This window comes from Drosophila eugracilis, unplaced genomic scaffold, assembly GCF_018153835.1.
Source record: "Drosophila eugracilis isolate 14026-0451.02 unplaced genomic scaffold, ASM1815383v1 contig_367, whole genome shotgun sequence".
NCBI lineage: Eukaryota > Metazoa > Arthropoda > Insecta > Diptera > Drosophilidae > Drosophila > Drosophila eugracilis.
Window position 1 is genome coordinate 5,486,046 of NW_024573224.1, and position 20,434 is coordinate 5,506,479.

Below are 20,434 nucleotides of genomic sequence, written 5' to 3' on the forward strand. Positions count from 1 at the left end.
TCACAACGCCCACATGTTGCGCTGACGCAGGGAACAGTTTCGAGACAAAGTGCGGACGGCTAAACAGTTTATCACGTTGCTCATTACACAAAACGGTTTTTCTCCAACGACCAACAGCAGGCAGTTGCATAATTTGGCATTATGTGAGGCCAAAACGAAAGCTGGAGAACTGCACCGCGTAGAACTCTAGAAAAATCGACTTGAAGTGGAGCCAGTGCAGCGGGCGACTGGTTTGAAGCAGCGACTACCGGCGTATTGGAGCCCTGGCGTCGTCAACCGTTGGTATTTATACGGCACCGCTACCTCCACCAGCAACCGAATAACAACAATACGGCTACCAGGCTGACTGGCAGTAGCAATAATACTACCAACAAACAAATCAGGCAACCCCCATTAACTCCTTCGGCCATGCAAATGTGCTGCGGCAATTACGAGCCACCAAAGCGGCCCACTCGCCCAATTCCATTCCCACCCAAAAAGAACGCCGACACTGTCTGACTGTCCTGCATGTTATCCTTATTGTTGTTTATTTCATCGTATCCATTATGGTATGGGTAGATAGGTTATTCGTATAACTTAACATAACATGTAGCATTCAGCTATTAAACACTCACAAAGTCACATGATGACTTCTTAAATGTGTAGAACATGAGTGATTTTAATGATTATTTATATATTTATGTGCAATTTAAAAGAAAATAGGTAAATCATAGTTAAATGCCACTAAAAACAGCAAAAGCCAGCTGCCAGTGCGCACGGCTTGAAAGATGTTTAGGAAGTAATTAAAACCAAAAAATCCAGACAGGCAGATGTGAAAAATTCCGAAGGTTATTATGAGTTAAAAGTATTTACTTTGTGCGTCTTAGTAGTAGAATCTGACTAATATTATTGCAAACCTTTCGTTAAATGATTTAGCACAGCTTTTTCAATGAGTCTCCATATATCCAACTGCTCGTTGAGTCATGGAAAATGCGTAATTTTTCGTCTTCGTAAAATCCACGGAAAAATTCCCCTTAGATGTGAGGTACTCACTGGTCGGATACAAAGTCCAATATGTTTCCACAGAGAATCAAAACACAACACGAACGGACACCAAGTGACCACAATCTGCGGACCGGAGCCAGTGGCGTAATGAGGAAAAGTACATTACAAAGGGCAATCAAACTCTATATATATATATTCATATATTACGCAGAGGAAGATATATGGATAGTTGCTAATTGATATGGACTAGGTTGTGTGGCTATTGGGGAAGTGCATGATTGATGACCCTGGGCAAAGCCCAATAGTCCAGCACACGACACTGGTTTTTGGCCAAACGGAAGGGATACCTAATAATAGTAATTAAATGGTGGCACTTTGCCCGCCCACAAGGAATCCACAAGCATTCGCATTGTTCGCCCTAACTTTGACATAGTTTATTGTGTTTGGGAATCGATAAATGGTATTGATTTCTACATGTGCCATCGTCAGCGCCTTAAGACACATCGCGCATACGCCCAGCTGTCACTGTGAAACTCCAAATACAAGCAGTGCATGTTATTCTTCCTTGTCCCGTTGAAAGCCACCCTCTTGGGAATGTGTTTACACTCACTAGGGAGTAATTGGTTGGCGCTGCGGGGCGAACCGAATTATTCTTAATAAGCAAATAAATTGTCCACCAGGTAATCGCTGATGGGTTCAAAGAACTTTACTTTGCTGGCATGTACTTGCATACATTTATTATACATTATCTTTTTTTAACATACACGTTTTATATAGTTTTTTCTTGCTTCTTTTTTTGTGTTTTTTTTTTTTTGTTTTGTTTCTAGGACTAATTGCATGCATTTCTGGCTTAGACATTAGGTGAGGAAGCCAAAAACGAATATATGACACGAATATGTTTACAGTGACTCGATTTAAAACTCTAAATTTATATGCAAATTAGTCTATGTGTGGTTTCTGCACTGAAGAGCAGATTACAAACGTATTTTGTGTGCGTGGGAGGACTACAAAAGTACAGATTACAAAATAAATCAACGACCCCAGGACAGTTTGGCCGGCCATTCTGTGGTGGGTGAAACTTGATGCTGCAAAGAGAAAAGAAAAAAATGATTAATACTTCTGATCAAGTCGCCATTGTAAAAGTGTCAAAAGCAGTTCTCAATCGTTTTGTGTTTTAGTCTCAGTCTGTAGAACCCATCCCTTTCAATCGCAGGAAATTTATTCCAATTCGTTGAAAAGTATTTCCAAAAACCAACATTTTGAATTGTTCACTTGCGAATTTTTCGTTGATATTATTGCATAACTATGGATAACGCCGTTGGGAATTTTGGAGACAAGTTCAAGTGCTTGGTGAAAGCGGAAGGCAAGGGAATGGCTCTGAAGCTGGTGGGATTCTACGCCGTTGGCTGGACCCTGCGCAAGTTGGTCAAGTGAAGTGCTCGCTGGCCAAAGGAATTCCTCAATTCCATGGCTAGTTCACTGTCAAGTGTTTCAGTTTTGTCCCCTATTTTAAATTCCATGTACGAATAAATTGTGGTCTTTACCTCAAAATCACAATTTCGCAGCCATTGACTGGTAAAACCACAATCTGCAGGTCCCTTAAGTCTTCAGGGCACATTTGCAGCAGGATGGAATCAGAAAGTTCTCCTGCACCACGTCCAGTTCACCTTCATTCTTAATGCTGGCCAGGCTCTGCTGCATATAGAGCTGTTTACAGAACGGCTTATACGTGTTAGGGAAGTTAGTGGCATAATCACAAGGTTGACCCTCTTCTCTGGGGATAGAAAGTTAGGAATAATGATCATTATTTGTGTAAATATTTATGTGACGCAATAAACTCACTCGCACTCCTCGATCTGAATAGCCTGCTTGTAGTCGTCATTATTAACGATCAACTGCCAGGTGTTATCCGTTTTCATGCCCTTTTTCGGATACATAAGCCTTCTGGTGCTCTTGCAGAAAAACCGCTCTTCGGCGACATCCGAGCGTGAGCTCACTTCCGTGGGCTGAAGGTCGTTGAAAAAGAACTTGGAAAAGTTATTCTCCAGCTTCTGTTTCAGGCCAGACAAATCCGGATAGTAGTCCACCTCCGAGCAGAAGGTCTTTGAGTCTTGACTGACAGCGTTTCCACAGGGTCTAAGGCTTTTTGTGACATTCTTCAGGGGCCGAGTCGTTGGTGGCCGAGTCTTGACTAAGGGCGAATCGGGGAAGACAAAGGCTAAAATTAGGCAAGCGCCAAAGGCAGTTGGCCAAGTGAGTATGGGATCGATTTAGTTTGTTAGTTGTAAAGCATGTTAGAGTATCGAATGTATCTGAGAAGTAAGCATACAGTTTATGTAGATAGAGATACTTACAGTCCGATGGATGACGCGGCGAAGGCGGCTGGTCGGATAGGACCTCCGTGCTTGTCTCCTGCAAAGAGACGAATGTATCGTTAAAGACCAGATTCAGCTTGCCGTCCGGGGAGCGCTGCACTTTGAAGTATTGATCTGGTTGGTTCAGGCTGTGATACTGATGGTAATGGCGGTTCGGTTCGGGGATTGGGGACTGTTTCTGGGGCGGATCGGCGCGCTTGGTGGGTATGGGCATGAAGGGTGCACTGTCCGCGGTCGTTGTCTGTACGGGTAGAATTCGATCGTGTTAGTCTTTAACCAAATGGCAATAAAAATGCACAAAAACACAACACAACCCAACAATAGATCAAATGAGCAATGAAATGGAGATGTCATACAGGATGAAAAATACTTAAAGGACAGCAGTGTAAATTCGCCTTTGATTTTTTAATCAATTGATAAAAAGTAATATTAAAACCAATTAAAGCCCAAGCTTGGCTTGAATGAATGTCTTTCCTAAGGCGGTCATTAAAATCAAAGGCGAGTTTTTGAAAATCCATGCACTTTCCCAGTGCAGACACACTTACATTATTAAAAAGGACAACTCCTGTATCATTGGTTATTGTAAAAATCTCGTTGATGACACCATCAAAATCCTTGGCCTCGTACTACAGCAAAAGTGGCGAAATGAAAAGACAAGACGAAAGGCTTTAGTCTCAATTCAAAAATGTTGACCACACAGACACAAAGGTAAGGTTCTAAGGGTTTTTGGGGAAAGGGAGGAGTCAAGTGGGTCTGTTTCGGGACACCCTGTTATTCTGTGCTCACACCTGGAAATGATTACATGCCGACTTTCCTGATTCCGATCTCATCGTGCAAGCCAAAAGGGCCTTAAAATGTTCCTCTGCTTTCGCTGCCTTCACCTCGGCCTCGCGTCGCTTCTTTATTTCGACATTGATACAAACTATCTGAAAGATACAGGTGAGAGTTTTGGTTTGCGGTTCATCAACATTGCCAAGACAACGGAGATATATATTCGTGGGTCGGTGTGCGTTCGTTTGTTTCCCACTCAGACTTCGCTCTCCTTATTGTCGGCACTACATTTGCTTATTTGAAAAGTTTGAACAGCTGTTTTCCGGGCAGGCGCAGTTTTTTCTCTCGGCAACGGTTCTATAGTTGCGTTGAGTTAGGACCCGAACCTCAAGATAACTCCAGCTATAGCCCCAAATCTGAGCTGATAGTTCTCTGGAGATCGGGAGCACAACAACTACTATTTAACTACAAAATGGTTTCTTACGGGGACATATCGAATATGAGTTTTGGTTATCAGCAGAAGCATGTGGAAATGAATGGGCACTAATACTAGAAAACGAAAATGTACATATAAACGGGCGAATTCCAATAAAATCCTATAATCTGAAGGTTATACAAAACCAAAAGTTAATGGCAAGTCTTTATCAAACAAAACAAACATTTAAACTTTGAACTAATAAAAATAATATATAAAGATGTAGAAAATAAACTTTGATAATGGTCTCTAATCTCGGGTAGGGCAGACATTTATTTTTTTACTCTCCCTCTTAGAAACTGCAAAAATAAGCTTAGGCCTTCAGAGTTATAAGAAAAGAATTTACCGAAAAACATATTGGGACTTGCCGAGCTGTTATAAAACCCGATATTTAGATGCCACCCCATATAAACTTAATTGATTGAGAACTTTTGCGATTTCTCGGAAATGTTTTTTCCCAAGCTCGACAATCAATTAGCAATCAACCTTTTTTTAAACGCGTTCATCAGCGTTTTTGTTTGAGGCAACTAAGGCAAACATTGGATCATTTTTCCATAACAGTTTTTAGGTTTTCCATGAACCCATTGGAACTTAGCCAGAACTAAAAAAACGATCTTTGAAACCGGTTCGGTATGGAATTCGCGGAAAACCTGGATGACAAAGTAACAGTCGCATTTCAAAAGTATTTTCTAACATTCTATGCTATTATTTAAGTTTAATTGCTTTTCTCACAGAGATGATCATCCCTTTTGTCGGCAGTTAATTACCTCAAAAGTCGTGTGCAGAATGTCTGGCATTATTGATGTCAATTAATATTTTTGCAATTCCTATGATAAGCATTTATACTATACAGAATGAAAATTGCACATAACTTGTCGTTGGCAATGCGAACAGGTTTTCAATCTCTTACTAAATATAAACTTGAAAATGCCCTTCGGCTAATGGAAATGCTCGAACATCAACGTAAAATCTAAAGAAAAACAGATCGAAAATGATATTTAGTAGGGAATAGCCCAAAGCCCGTATTAAATTGCAATGAGATGAGAGTTAGTTAAGCAGAAGTTAAAAACACAGAAACAACAGAGAAACAGTCAAACTTTCATAACTGGAACAACCACCTGTCTCATAAAAAAATCAAGTTTTGGAAACTTAAGGTAGTGGTAAACCAGCTCACATATTATTTTTAACTTAAGGACACTTTAACCTTATATCGGGTTGTAGAAAAACAATTTGTTATTTATATTTTCAAGACAGGTGAAAGTTCGTGTTATAGAAGTTCTACTGTTACGAAATACGGAAAAGAATGCTCACCGTGGTAAATAGGGCGAAGATCAGGACCAGAACTTTGAACAGGGCTATCCACATGGGCGTCATCATGTCTGATATCGAGGTATTCAGTTGGGTATATAGCTAGATATATTCTATGGACGGCTAACGTCTGCGTCGGGTATTAATATTAATAAACAGCAGGAGATTGGCAGATCGGTGGAGGCTTAGCTTATGCCAATTTTCTTATTGCTACAACTTTGTTGTTATATCGCCGTTGTTGTTGTCGATCTAAGACTGTTGTTTTTTATGAGCTTTGCGTATATAAAAAATAAACAAACTGGCACGACTAAATGTTAATGCCGGGCTTTTGTTATTACTGTTGCCTTAGTTGTCGTCGGTGGCTATTTATTTATAAATATTTTGTGCGGTGGCTCTTTGTGATATGTTGCCTATTCCGTTTTGTTTGTTTCCTTTGCACGTTTGCGAGACACAGACAGACACTTCAATTAGTCGGTTTGCTTTTCACTTTAGATTCGCTCTCGCCGCTTTAGTGGAACCGTTTTTGGCCAGGGCTTTGATGAAATGCCTTGATTTTAGTTTCGATTTTATAGTATTTATCCAAGTTGGTAATCCCAAACAAAAATTATTACTGCGATCTCGAACTTTTCGGTTCTATGCGCCGGCTTTGAATGATTCGAAAATCGTGTGGGGCCTGCGCTTTTATGGAACCGAAACCGTATACCACTGATCTTAAGTTTTATGGCGACGCGCGCTGGGATTTTCCGATCAGATCGCAGAGTTTCACCATATCTCCCGGAGATCCAGGGGCATTAACTAAATTCAATTTCGTTTTCGATTTCTCGCGATCGAGAACACACGACAGCGAGAGCGAACGTCTGGGAGGCAACTGAAAAGTGGAACCAAGAGACCGACTCGGCCAGCTACCAGAAAACAATTGACAAGTGCAGCTTGAAACGAAGCTTGCGAGAGTGCGAGCGGGCGAGGGAACTGTGCGGGAGAGTGATGAAGCGCTTAGGGGGCAAAGAGAGAGAGCTCTTTTTCGTTTGTGGATCGTATTAACAGCTGACTTGCCGCGAGCCGCCTAATTGTGTTGCTTCATGGTACACTTTAAGAGGCTGATTCATCGTACACTGAGACAATATTATTCTAGGTCTTAAACTGCTTTATTAAAATGAGAGCAAATATAAAAACTAACTAAATTAAAATTATAAATATTTGGTTCTTCTGACTCTAGTTATCAATCATATATACATACATTTATGATACTTGAGTCATATTAAACTTTAGGGAACTTTTGACCGATATTAAGAAGTAATACAACTGTATATGTTTTTATATAACTTATCTTATAATAGAGATTAACTAAGAGAAATATTCAATAATTACGCCATTTTTATATACAGCAAAAGTAGTTTGCTTAATATAAATAAATAATTTCGGAGTTCGGACTTTATCTTTATGAAATTCTCTGCTTATGATTCAAAATAGTTGACAGCTGTAAATGATTAGAAATATAACATTTTTGTTGACACTTTTATATTGCTTTCTTCTTATCTTATATATGTCAGCAGAATGCCGTTTTTAAGCAAATATTAATGTATAAAATTTATTTTTTTAAAGTTAAGCTGTTTTTATTTTCAGTTCTTAAAGTATTTTCGTGAATATGGAAAGACTGACAAAATAAACATAAAAATTGTGAAGTCTGTCCCAAGGGTAGAAAACAATTTTAAACAGGAAGCTGTTGTATTTGATTATTAGAATTTTATATTGTTGTTTTTTTCAATTGTTTTTATGTTTAGATAAGGTCAAGAAAGATTTGGAAATAAACGTTATCAGTGCTCCGTTCATTAGAAGAAGGCAGTCAGAGTGGATGAATATAAAAATAATACTTTAATGGGAGACCAACATTCAGAAACTTGCTTATTTAAAATTTTGTTTAATTTTTGTCTTTTATTAATAAACATTTCCCAATTATTTGCACAAGCCAAAAAAAAACCGAATTACGCATCACGTGCGTAAATCATTTCTACCTTCTCTTTTGGGGATAAACCCAGCAGTTGTAGGGCTTCCATTAGTCGGATAAGTTAACCTTTTTGCCGCCTAAGACCTGTTACTAATGAAAGTAAAAGTGAAGCCGGGCCAAAGCTCGCCAACAAAGCTCTATGAGCACACCTGCTCTCGCCACCACTACTAGTAATCCATCTAATACATTTGATATTCCGAACGGGTACCGCACACGTCAGTTCCGTCGGCACACGCGTCATGGGAGTCAGAGATACGAGCTGCTTAAATTAGCCACCAAGTCGCCGCCTTGAAGCGTGCTAAGATGGTGGGAAAGAAGGTGACTCAATTGGTATTTCCGAGAACTTCGGACAAAAACCGCAGCTTAAAGTGGCGTACTGCAAATTTTTGCCATGTAACCGGCATCTGATGCAGTCGTGCACCCATGAGATGAATGAATACTTTTTGTTGAGCGGTTGAGGTTTATGGGCCACAAAAGTGGATGTCGTTCGCAGGGGAAACCTTGAACTTGTCTTGACAATATGTTGGGACTTGGCCATATCTCCTATATCTCCCCTATGCATTTATTAGCTGCGCTCACAGCCTATAAAGCTGTTTCGCAGAAGTGTCGGCTCCATCATTGATTCATAAGAATTTTTGTTTTATCAATAAATAAATACAAGTACGTAATAAGATGGCAATAAATGAGAAAAGTTACTTGTAAGTGGACGAACGTGCTTGCAATCTAAATTGTTTAATCATAAAATTATTTATCTTTTTTGCAGTCAAGAAATATCAGTTCTAAAAAATCATGAACATTGTTAGTTTCTAAGAAAACAATTATATGTAATGCCTACTGCTCAATATCATATTATTGCGCAATATATGTATTATTATTATAGCATACTTTTCGGAATAACTTAAATTTCGATGCCTATTTCTAGGCCAATTCAAAAATAGTGGAAAACATATATTCCTTGGTTTAAATTCATTTTAAATTCAATGGCGTAATTACAGGTGTTATTTGCTTCCTTAGTTTTTACTGCATACTTTACATTTTTCTTGAATCCTCAAATAACTTTAGTAAATATATTTAACTAAGCGACTTAAATTACAACTTATTAGTAAACATTGAGTCATTCACTTGTCTATACGACTTGCATATTTAAGGTAAGTTATTTATTGGAAAAGGTCAAGACATTGCACAATGTTTTGCAATAAATGATATGTGAAAAAGTTTTTCAAACTTTAAAAAAACCTGTTAATAGCTTTTGGCAATATAAACATTTAACTTGATGTCTTAAAGTGCTTCCTCTTTTAACTTCACCTCAACCCCAAAAAACTATTCTGGATAATTGTTAAGTTTTTCGACCAATTGTCGACTATTAAGTTTAAGATCCTCAAATCAACGCCACCTAAAATGCCATTAGTTAATTCAAGGTGTGAAAAGAAAAGCTGCGTGCGTGCAGAGTTATTTTAAAATGAGCCACCATTTTCCTAACGACTTGATCCAATTAAGGTAATAGTTATTAATCGCCAGGGAAACAGCTTCATTCGGGTACACCACATTAATCGATGTGGCACCTGGGTGATCCAACGGCCTGCCAGATTGGCCAATCGAGCGAGGATGGCCCAAAAGTCAGGGCAAGTCAAGCGAACCAAACTCCCGGGTCAAGTTAATGTGAAAATGGTGAAATACGCTTAATGACAGCTTGCTCATGGATGTGTGTCCGTCCAAGGGGGCAAGCGGGAATCGCGGTGTGTGTCCAACTGAATAAATAATGAAATTGCATTGCACATTCAATAAAATATTTTCAAACGGGCACAATTAAAGCGGCACGGCACCTGAGAAAAATGTGGACGCACCACTTTGCAAAATGCAATTGCAGCCATGACAGCGCCACACACGATAGCGTATTTCTTGTGCGTTCGCCTCGAAAATAAACATTCGAAACAGGCAACCAGGACGAGATCGCAGCTGTTGCTCAATTTGTCGGCCGATTCGATTGCGTCATAGCCATAAGCTCTACTATATTATTTTGCATTTGTCTTCTTTTCTTTTTAGCCATAGTGGGGGTATGAAAAATGGAGATGCCCCTTGCTGAAGTGCTAGGCAAATATAAATTCAAATTTCCAAGCAGGCTTTCACTTTTTCCTGGCCAGCTGGCTGGCGTTCCATATCCATTTTGGTCTATACAATGCATCAAATTGAATTATTTCGTGCAGTTTCCTCTCAAATCAAAGACACAAAAAAGAGTATAAAAGAAATCGACCAAAAAGTGCCGAAAACGAGTTCATTTCCGATATGGATTTCAGATATTTTTGTCGCCGGCCTCAGCGTAGCTTTTGCGAATTTGAAGTTGAAGTTCATTGCGCAACTAACGAGCAACTGCAGCAGGAAGTCGAGGAAGTGGAGTGGACTCTTTGGTAGCTTTGGTGTTCGGGTATTTTCTAGCATTTCCCAATGCGCAGCGGCTTGTTATCGCACTTCACGTTACACTCTGAAAACTTTTCCCAACACATTTTAACATTGCGCTTATTTATTTTTGCCTGGCAGCTCTGCCAATTGCCCCACGTCAATTAACAAAAAAAAAGCTCAGCACCAGCAGCCGCAGCCGAGGAAAACCCATGAAAAGTGAGTGAAAAATTAAAAGCACATGTGTGTTTTTGGCCTCCGACTTTGCCTGAATGATGATATAAAAGATATAAAAAAGCCGAACGCAATAATGTCAGGAAGTTGCACTCCGGAGCCGAGTGCTTTATAAATTTATTTATGAGAGGACTCAGGACACGAGTCACAGTAATGAATTAATTTTAATCGTTGTCTTATTGCATTCCCGTGTTATCTCATCACTTCTGTGATCTGCCATTTGCCAATACAAATGGTATGTTAAAGCCAATGAGTTACTTCCTTCCTGTTTAAATTTGACCGGTTGCCGTTCGATAGTTTTTCTTTTTTATCGCTGCGGTGGCGTATACGCAATATTGGGTGCGGGCCACAAGTTAAACTAAATTGGATTCACTTTCTGTGCATTCAACTTGAACTGAGCCACATTGTCGGTTCAGCGGAAATTTAACTTAACCACAAATTATATCAAGCAAAGAAATATTTATAGCTCCCAGCTCCCCTCTTCAAGTTGACAACCCAATAAACAGCTGGCAAAATATACAACCAATGAAAGAAAAGTGAATTCCACGAACTGGGAATGGCCTTCAGAGGTTTCAGAGATGATTAGATACATAACAAAATACAATCTAAATATGGTTTAATCTGTGACATTGGCTTAAAAATGAAAACAACATAAACATTTTCCTTAAAGAAACTCCTTCACCTAAGATATATAAAATAAAGTTAAACCTTTTTCTATCCTAGGGTATTACATGCTAAAACATCTTTACGGCAGCACCCAATTGCAATTATCTTGTCCCATTAGTATATACTCGCTGGCTATTACATGAGTCGGGGTTTTTCTTATTATTTTCATTTTCATTATTTTGCTTCTGTTTGCCTTGTCTTGTTTTCCTTTTGCTGTTTAACAAATTTACAGTTTGTTAACTACGAGTGCTTAAGTATTATGTTTGGGCCAAGTTTTCTTCATGCTCATTTCGCGTTTTGCATTTATGCAGTTGCAGTTGGAGTTGCTATTGCAATTGCAACTTCAGTTGGCAGTTGCAGTTGGTCGGTCTGGGCCCATTTTACTTTCGGTTAGATAACCACAGTCCGGTGAGAGGTGGGGATTTTTGTGATTTGGGGATTTAACCACAGAGGACTTGCTCATTTGGCCTGAGTTTGTCATCGGCTAGTTGAGCAGCAGGCAATTCCAACTTTCAGGCACACTGCTATTGTTTGCCTCGGCATTGTTGCCTTAATTGTTTGGCGGGCTTACAAATAAACCGCTTCTGACATAGTGACAGTGAACTCTCACCGAGAGGACGGCCTACAAGCTGACTTGCACCCATTTGTCGCAACATTAGATAATAGCTTGACCTAATGCTATCATTTGTGTTGCTATTTTGGGACTTAGTTTCTGTCTGAGTCTACAGTTGAAGGTTTTAATCAGTAAGCAACGGGCTTGGGGTCAAGGCTGTTGGTCTCAAATATGCCAGAGATTAGGGATCAAGTTAGTTTCAAGTCAAGAATCTGTAACGCTAATGAAGGATGGCTTAAAAAAGTGACTTATTGGACTCATTCGACTTATTATATTATATTTATTATATATTTATTGGATTCGGAAATGTAATTCGATTTTCATAATTTTCCTTATCGTGGAAATAAAATATTTGCCAATATTATACAAAACATTTTGATTTTGTAAATGACTCATTTGTTTATATATCGACTAATAATTTTTTAATCTTAGCTAAAAACGTATCGCAAATATTGGCTCACGCCAACGAGTAATTAGTACTTAATCCACCTATCTAGGCTTAGTCAACGATATATATAGTATTAATAGAAGCTTAAAGTGGATATTCTGTACCCACAATAAGGCACTTAATAGCTTAGAATAAGACTAAAGCCAAAAGTTGTCCTTGCTTCACTTCTTTCGATGCCGACATTTCCATTAACGATCACTCCATTTCAAGTTCGTTGCCTCAGTCTTTCGATTGGGCCATGTCAGAAAACGAAGTCAACAGTAATGTTTTTTAGGCAGTCGAACACGTTTAAGCCACCGAACTTAATGAGCCGCATTGCAGTTTTCAGATTGCCACATGCGGCCGTTTGCCGATGCCACTCGAAACGCATTGAACCCCAGACACTCGTTTATGGCCAAGAGGCAGCCACCCTCACCCCCTCGGCTATCATGAAAATGTCGGCAATGCTGCCGAAAAAAATATCAAATAAATTGTAACACAAAAAGAGTAGGAAAGAGAGGGCAACACTCTTAACCCCATGCCTAAGAGCGATCCAAAAAGACCCCCAAAACCGCTCAAAATGCACTCTCCGGTGATTTCTTTAAATAAGCCGCACACGGTGATTTTCGAGCACAGTTCGAGCGCAGACGTTGCCGAGATATATAGTAAGCCGCAGCTACAATCCCCCTGATCGGGCCAACTCGAATCGGTGAAAGAAAGTGGAGAGTGAAATTTTTGGTGTGCGCTCCAAACCGCTGAGACGAATGCCGATGACAAAACAAACGTGAAGCGAAACGGTTCGAAATCGAAGTCGAAGTCGAAAAAGTGCGGCGGCCAAAGTGCCAATTGCAAGTGACCAAGTGAAGAAAGTTGGTGTAAAGAGGAGACAGCGTTGAAGAAATATAACGAAAAAATAAAAAAAACCCGAGGACGTCATCGGTAAAAGTGAATTTTGATCTTGATTAGCCGCCCAGCTAATCCAAGGCCCAATTTAAGCTAATCCAACGTAAAACACAGCTGCTCGAAATGAAGGTAAGTTAAAGGATGCCGCAGTGAAAGTTGATTCGAATACTGGACTAATTGAGCGTACTTATAATGGAAATGCACCACTATCACCACCCCATCCCCCGCATAGCTATATATCTCGTTTATGCAATTTTATCTTTGGCAAACAAGTTCAAGTGCAAGGCATTCTGCACCGGAAAACCCGTTTTATGTTGGCCACACATCGCTGACTTTATTAGCTAAGCCCCCGGGCTGCGTGATGTCTATCGCGCGCTCTCGCATAAATGACTTATAGAGATGCTTTCGTTACGTAACCCAAACGAATAACCCAAAAATCCCAATCGATGCTTCAGTGCACTCGAAGAGCTAGGGCTTTTCAAAAGACCTTCATTCGATCGGAACCTTATGTCATGACTCCCAAGAAGCGATGACCATTTGACCGAGTGTGAAGGTAAATGTCGTGCATAATTATTATGTCAGACCTGCTGGCTTCTACCCGTCAGCGTGTTGCTTTCGAAAATCGTTAAGAAATTTGAATACAGACCAGGTGAAGCTACTCCAACAGCAACTGGCAAACGAAGACGAAGCAGGTGAGGCGCGGCACACGTAGAGACAATAAACGAGTCCGTAAACTGAACCTACCGCAATTAATTTAGCAGTCAAAGTTGAGCTTGTTAGTAATATGTATATTTCCACAACAAAATATAACAATGTAGGCATTCTGCTCATCATGCATTAAGCAATAATATGAAATACGCTAATTGATTGTGAACACGGAAAAAGAGAGCGAGAGTACTAGAGCCGCCAAGCCGCCAAGCCGGCAAATACAACACTTTCACTCTCAGACCAGACAAAATATTGGCCATAACAATAAGCAAACAAAAAACCAAGCGAAAAAAAAAGAAAACAACAAACAGCGTCGACCACCTAAAAAACCAATCAAAGAGAAGAGGGTAAGATGGGAAAATGGCTTTGGCAAATATTGGCCAATAGTTCAATATGCCAGCGAATTCAGGCGAATTTTGCACACAAATTGCATTCCGTTAATTACCCAGCTGAACCATAAATAATAATTGCCGCTTCGGCAATTAACTTTCAATTATTTTTATTGGTTTTTTGCTACTGATTCATATATATGTTTTCGCTTATGCAATCCCAAAACGAAGAACAATATTAATATTGATTAATTAGTGCATTTGTATGCAGATTGCAATGGGCCACATAGTTTGGCCCAGGGCTGAAGCATTTTATGCATTGTATAAGAAATCGCAACATATTTGGCCCGTCATAATTGAGGTTGCGCCATCGCGGGGAGAAAGGTTGCCATTATTATTAATATTTTTCAAGGCGTTACCATTTTAACCCAAATAAAAAACTAATTTAAAACGCATTTGTCAAAAAAATATCAATAACGCTTATTGAACATTCCGCAATTCCTGGCCCGAATTGGTTTCAAAAGATTACTTCGGAGTAAGTGGATTGCACAAATCAATGACCACCAATAAGACCAGGTGTAATAGCAACAAATGTTTCCTATCATTTTTCAAAAATGTAACTCATTTCAAACATGATTATTTAGAGGCAGGAAATGGTTGCAACTCACGAACATTTTTGGTGTTAAAATAAATCGTGGAGAGATATGATTTAGAAAATTGTATCAAAGCACCGCAAAGAAAATTAAATAATTATTTCATTTTCTTTTTAACATTTCCCACAAAAATTGACTTTAAAAGTTTCTTATTATTTAAAAGAGATTTCCATCAATTTTAAGGCGTACAAGTGTAAATTTCCCACAACTTTAAATCACAACAATTATCCCAACTTAAACAGTTTCCTTTAAACCTAAATGCCATTTAGCATATTGCCAGTTTGATGGAGCATGAAACGCCTGCGAACGCCGCAAGTCAAAGCAAACTTAGAGACCACTGTTTTGGCCAAATTGAGTATGACCATTACCTCCTCCCATCCGCCCCCTTCAATTAGGCTAAGTTCGCTCGACTGTAAACCGCGTAATATAGGGGTAAGGATTGGGGGGATTGCTTTAAGTGGTTTGCATATGCATAGCGAGGATTACGAGGTACATTCGTATCGGTGGAAAGTGGTAGATTATGATTGCACATGGTGTGCGTGTGTGTGACAGTTGACAAATGAGTGCACAAGATGTGGCAAGCGGGCCAGAGCACTAACAAAATGTGATGGTGGTGCAACCACCGCAGTGACACATTTCGGCAATTGAATTTTCCTTGTTGTACATATTCATTGTTGTCGCTGTCATGTTAAATTTGAAAAGATTCCTGAACAGATTGCGCAACTCTCTGTCATTTCTTTTAAGTCTTTATAAATAGTTTCATATTTTTCAATAGGTACTCCACTTTTGCAAATTATTTACTAAATATAACCCCAAATAGGTCTTCAGACTGAGTCTTCTGCTGGTGGTCGCCCTGCCCTTGATGTGCCACGGCCTCCCCGCCACTGATAAATCCCTCTCACTGGAGGACACAGATCTGGACAATGAACCGGGCGAGAGTGTGAAAGAGTCACAAGTCCAAAAGCGTTCCGGCAGCTTCGACTATGTGGCACACCTGAAATCCGGCCTGCTGTCCGGAATTGGCCAGGCCTCAGCATCGATCGCCTCAGGCAGTTCCGGCGGAAGCAGCGGGGGCGGGGACAGCTACAAGTCCCACGAGATTGTTGTCCATGTAAGTTGAGAGCCACATTTTCACGACCTGATTTTGTAGCTGAGGTTTTTCCAATTTTTTTTTATAAAATTAGACTTTTTAACATAAACTAATTTATTAATAGTTTTCAAATGAAAATTCGTAATTCAAAAGTTATTGAGAGAAAGTAAATTCATTATTATTCACATAAATTAAATTTGGCAAATGAAAAATATTTAACATTTTTAAAACACTTAAAGCTTTTAATGTTTGGTTATGAAAATTGATCCTCTTATATACTTCAAGTAAGACCATTTCATCCTTCCTCCGTTCCCAGGGAAACTCGGTGGACTACGACCCTTGGTCATTCAAGAAGTCCGTGCTGAACACCATCTTCCAGGCGGTCAAGGCCATCACCGGTGGGGTCACCGCACTCAAGGGTCAGCTGATCAAGGGCAGCGGCTATGCGTTGAGTGCGGGTGGCAACCTGGTGGCCGCCGGCGGAGACAAGGTCACCGACGTGGGCAAATCGATCATCAACTCTGCGCACATCAACTCCCATACCTACGCCACTAGTCACTCCTCCGGCGGCGGCGGTCTGTTCTCTAAGCTAACCTCCCTGTCGGGTGCCTCCTCTGGCGGCAGCAGCGGTCACAAGGCCGTCTCCGCTCCCGTCCTGCATCACGAGAGTAAGTAAACCTAGACATAACGAATCTCTTGAAAGAAAATTAAATTTTTATGTCAAAAGCTTAATAGAAGTATGTAAATTCCAACTTAATACCTTAATTAGCTAGAGAGATTTCCTAAAAAGTTCCAAATTATTTATCAATAAAATCGAAAATCATGCAAATGAATTCAACCTAAAACCTAAACCAGCTCAAGTTTAAACAATGCAGTTGCTCTAAATAAAAATTCAACGATACGTATCTAAAAATATTTATAAATTCGGATGTCTTTACAGACTTTTAATATTTATAAGTTTGAGATTCCTTCAAATCACTTTAAATTTATACAAACAAACATTTTCCATGCAGTGCAGTGCAGGCATTCATTTTTCCATAAATTGGACTAGGTCGCGAAAGTATTATGTTTATCCCAATGTATATGCCATTGTCCATTGGGCCGTGAAATCAAAACATATTGTCTTGCTCTTATGTAATGCAGTCGCTGAACTAGATGCATGACAATTAAGCCGCCTAATAAACAACACAGCCCACCTGGCCAAAACGGAAGAGGCAACTCCCAGCTCCGATTTAGCCGCAGATCCAATGGCCAAATCAGAGCGTGGAGCGTGCAATGAACCTGGCCGGCAACTTTCGTTTTCGCCAGCAACTCGTTCCGTCGGCTTCTGTGTCTGTGTTCCATTTTGGCTGACTGTCTCCGCATTTGTCTCGTTGCAGCGATCACCACATACGAGATACCCACCGGCCACGCCAGCTACGGTCCGCCCTCGAAGCCGCCGTCCTACAGCAGTGCCACCCACCAGTATCTTCCGCCGGTGGGCGGTGCCAGCTACAGCGGCGGAGCGCCCTTCAGCGTTAGCCACCCGGCGGCCTTCGAGTCGCCACCCAGCAATTACCTGCCATCGGCCTATGGACAAGATGGTGCGTAGTTAGCGGGTATAAAATACTAAACTATTGGGGCCTGGTCCTATGTAAATTATCTCCACTGTATATACTCTTCTAAACTAAACTAGGTGATTGGCTTTTAACTCATTTCTAACATATCAACTATGAAATTGTATATATTATATGTATATTATAATGTACAGATACTTTAAACATGTAAATATGATGTTATATAGAACGTTAAGTTGCTGATTAATACTACGTCTCAGGCTAAGAGTTCAGACTTACATAGTTCAATGGTTAACGAAATAATTCAATTTAAAGTGTGTCAAAGCAAACGGATATTGTAGATGTATATATGTAAAAGTTTCTACAAGAGTATCCTCAAGATGACAATGACAGGCGTTAGCTTGTCTCATCAACTTGCAATCGCAAATCACTCAGCTTCATTTGCATACCCAACTGCCTTGCCTCCCTATACCACCGCCCTTTTTCGGTCCTCATCTCATTTCCGCACGTAGCAAACAACGAGAAGAAAGTGAAAGCCCCATCATCAGTTGCTCATAACTCGTGAAGACGAAGCTGAAATCCCAGAGAGACATTGTAAATACTGTAAATATTAACACCACCAGGCGAAATCTCTACCTCTCTCTGAGCATTAATGTACGGGTAGGCCCCTGTAACGTGTTCCAATGACACATTTCCTAGACTAAGTTTATTTGATTTTTTAACACATTGCGCAAGCGAGCATTAATCGATTCATTGTACATATCGACATCAAGGCATGTATTAATCACTATCACATACATATTCCATTAACAAGACATAGTACGTAAGCGAATTGTACAGATATTAATGGAGCCATTTGCAGTGGCCACATGTCGCATACTTAATAAAAGTGCGCATAGTCCACGTATTTAGTCAGTGGCCCATTAAAGAGTCTAGCGAAAACCTTCAATGGAACGCGGTCTGTCGACTCTCCTCCTCATTCAGCTAACCAAAACTAAAACCGGAATTCATCTGTGATCATCATGAATCTCTCATCCCGAAGGCAGCCAAAGAATGTACAAAATGTGTAAAGTAAACCAATCATTTTGTATAAAAAAAAGTAAAGTCATTTAACACAACATCAAGCACACTAAGCAGAGAAAGATATATTTCTTAAGAAATTTAAATTATAACACTAAGTTTAAAGTCACTAAATGAAAAGTTGGAAATACATTTTCTCTGTTAACTTACAAACTCTTACAAACACCGACCAAAAAACTGTAAATACCCAGACATAAAAACGCAAATATTTAAATTGGTAAATCTAATGAAATCTCACTCATTGCATACACACCTCGACAACAACAACAACACCTCCACAACAAACAACCACATACACCCACCCACTCAAACCAACAACCACATCAAACGCCAGCGGCCAGTGCAAATAGCAATGACTTTAACATCTATGGACGCCACACCAAACTGTCGGATGAGGAAGCCCGCAAAGCGGCTCTGCAGCTGCAGGAAATCCTAAGCTTACTGCCCAATGGCAAAACCGAGTATACTGCCTCGAAAACAGTGGCTTTGGATACTAATGCGCCCACGGGAACGGGCTTGGAACAGGCAGAGATTTATAATAGCTATGGCCTACCGCTGCCCAATAACCTAGGCACCTTGGAGTCCCTGTCGCACACGGAATCCATAACTGCTGCCTATAATCCCGCCTCTAAAAATCCCGCTGATGTGTACCATCAAATGGCCAAGCGTCCATCCGCTGAGGAACTTTACATTCAGAAGCATCCGAATGAGGGCTACGACTATCCACCACCTGCTGCAGCTGCACCACCACCACCTCAAGCTGCCGGGGATTACAGGGTGGAGAATTATCATGCCAGCAAGAGTAACGCCCTCAAGGATCTGACGCCCATTATAGCTGCCTTGGAGGTGGCCAAACGGAAGGGTAACAGCCGTGGCACGGGACCCGTCTACTCCATCGAGAAGCAGGTGCACAAGCAGTCACCACACTTCCAGTACCTTCCGCCAGTGGTGCAGAAGTCCAAGTACGTGTACAGTGCACCACCGAGCCACCAAGGGCACAGCGGTGGTTATAAAGTGCGTCGCCACGTGGCCGGTGGCAAGCATCCGAAGCGCGTCTTTCGGCCGCAGGACTACGAAATACAGGACCCTCTGATGTTCAATCGCCTTTTGGAGGTCTAACCGGATAGCCTGTAGTCCTTAGCTTATAGCCCTCTAAGTCATGTTCAGCATTTACCTATAACTTATTTATGTTCTCGTTATCGCAATCATTAATCGTAATTAATTATTTATTGAGCTTCCCAAATTAGGTTTGCAATAAAGCGAGCCAAAAATATTGCATCCAAAAATTTAAGCACAGCATGCTACAGAAAAATATACCCAGCACCACCAATCATCCACTTTCTCCTCTCGCACACCCACTTTCCTGCGCTGTTGCACCACTCAAGTATAGAATCGGGAACCCTTTTCTCACCTCTCATCGATCTCTTTGCAGTCTACCAACAGTAGAGGACGATGAGGAAGCTGTGGACCACGCCTATTTCGTTTACAGCACAGTCCATCTCCACGTATCCTAGAGTTAGTCAAACCGTTCCTGCCTATTCCGAATCTATTTGCTGTCACTCCCTATCATTCTATATACATTTCTGATCTGAAGAACCCGTTCTCTTCCCAGAACTGCAGTTCGCATTGATTGAACTTCCCCATCTTAAGTTTAAGTATTTAAATTAAATAAATCGTTGAATACAATTCATGACTCTTACCGTATGGTCGGGATATTCCATGCTTGTAAGCATTTTGAGCCCAAAAGTATGCTCCAAGAAGTAGAAAACGACGTGTATCGTTCATGTAAATGCGGTTTAACTTTACGTAGACTCAGAGCGATTCTAATAGTCCACGTAAAACTAATTTAATAAAAACTGAACT

At 40.4% G+C, this 20,434-nt stretch overlaps 3 protein-coding genes across 14 annotated transcripts; 2 read left to right on the plus strand and 1 right to left on the minus strand.

Moving 5' to 3' along the window:
• Nucleotides 1–1,694: 1,694 nt before the first annotated feature.
• LOC108115875 (protein spaetzle) lies at nucleotides 1,695–6,806 on the minus strand. 11 transcript variants are annotated; one of them, XM_017227511.2, is made up of 7 exons: nucleotides 5,917–6,806; nucleotides 4,148–4,285; nucleotides 3,905–3,985; nucleotides 3,339–3,396; nucleotides 2,827–3,175; nucleotides 2,529–2,758; nucleotides 1,695–2,069 (listed from the first exon to the last, which is right to left on the minus strand). In XM_017227511.2, the coding sequence occupies exons 1-6, from the start codon at nucleotides 5,980–5,982 to the stop codon at nucleotides 2,584–2,586; spliced, it is 867 nt and encodes a 288-aa protein (XP_017083000.2). In that variant the 5' UTR covers nucleotides 5,983–6,806; the 3' UTR covers nucleotides 1,695–2,069; nucleotides 2,529–2,583. The 11 variants fall into 11 exon arrangements, with proteins under 11 accessions (XP_017083000.2, XP_017082998.2, XP_017082996.2 ...); XM_017227509.2 differs by having other exon boundaries at nucleotides 2,827–3,202; XM_017227507.2 differs by having other exon boundaries at nucleotides 3,339–3,600.
• On the plus strand, nucleotides 2,151–2,541 carry LOC108115877. The gene has a single exon (XM_017227517.1). It carries the CDS (start codon nucleotides 2,290–2,292, stop codon nucleotides 2,416–2,418), a length of 129 nt encoding a protein of 42 aa, XP_017083006.1. The 5' UTR covers nucleotides 2,151–2,289; the 3' UTR covers nucleotides 2,419–2,541.
• A 6,090-nt stretch (nucleotides 6,807–12,896) lies between the features above and the next one.
• LOC108115887 lies at nucleotides 12,897–20,257 on the plus strand. Of its 2 annotated transcripts, none has more exons than XM_017227530.2 (5): nucleotides 12,897–13,284; nucleotides 15,666–15,956; nucleotides 16,252–16,603; nucleotides 17,315–17,518; nucleotides 18,906–20,257. In XM_017227530.2, the coding sequence occupies exons 1-5, from the start codon at nucleotides 13,279–13,281 to the stop codon at nucleotides 19,688–19,690; spliced, it is 1,638 nt and encodes a 545-aa protein (XP_017083019.2). In that variant the 5' UTR covers nucleotides 12,897–13,278; the 3' UTR covers nucleotides 19,691–20,257. The 2 variants fall into 2 exon arrangements, with proteins under 2 accessions (XP_017083019.2, XP_017083020.1); XM_017227531.2 differs by having other exon boundaries at nucleotides 20,004–20,257.
• Nucleotides 20,258–20,434: the final 177 nt, after the last annotated feature.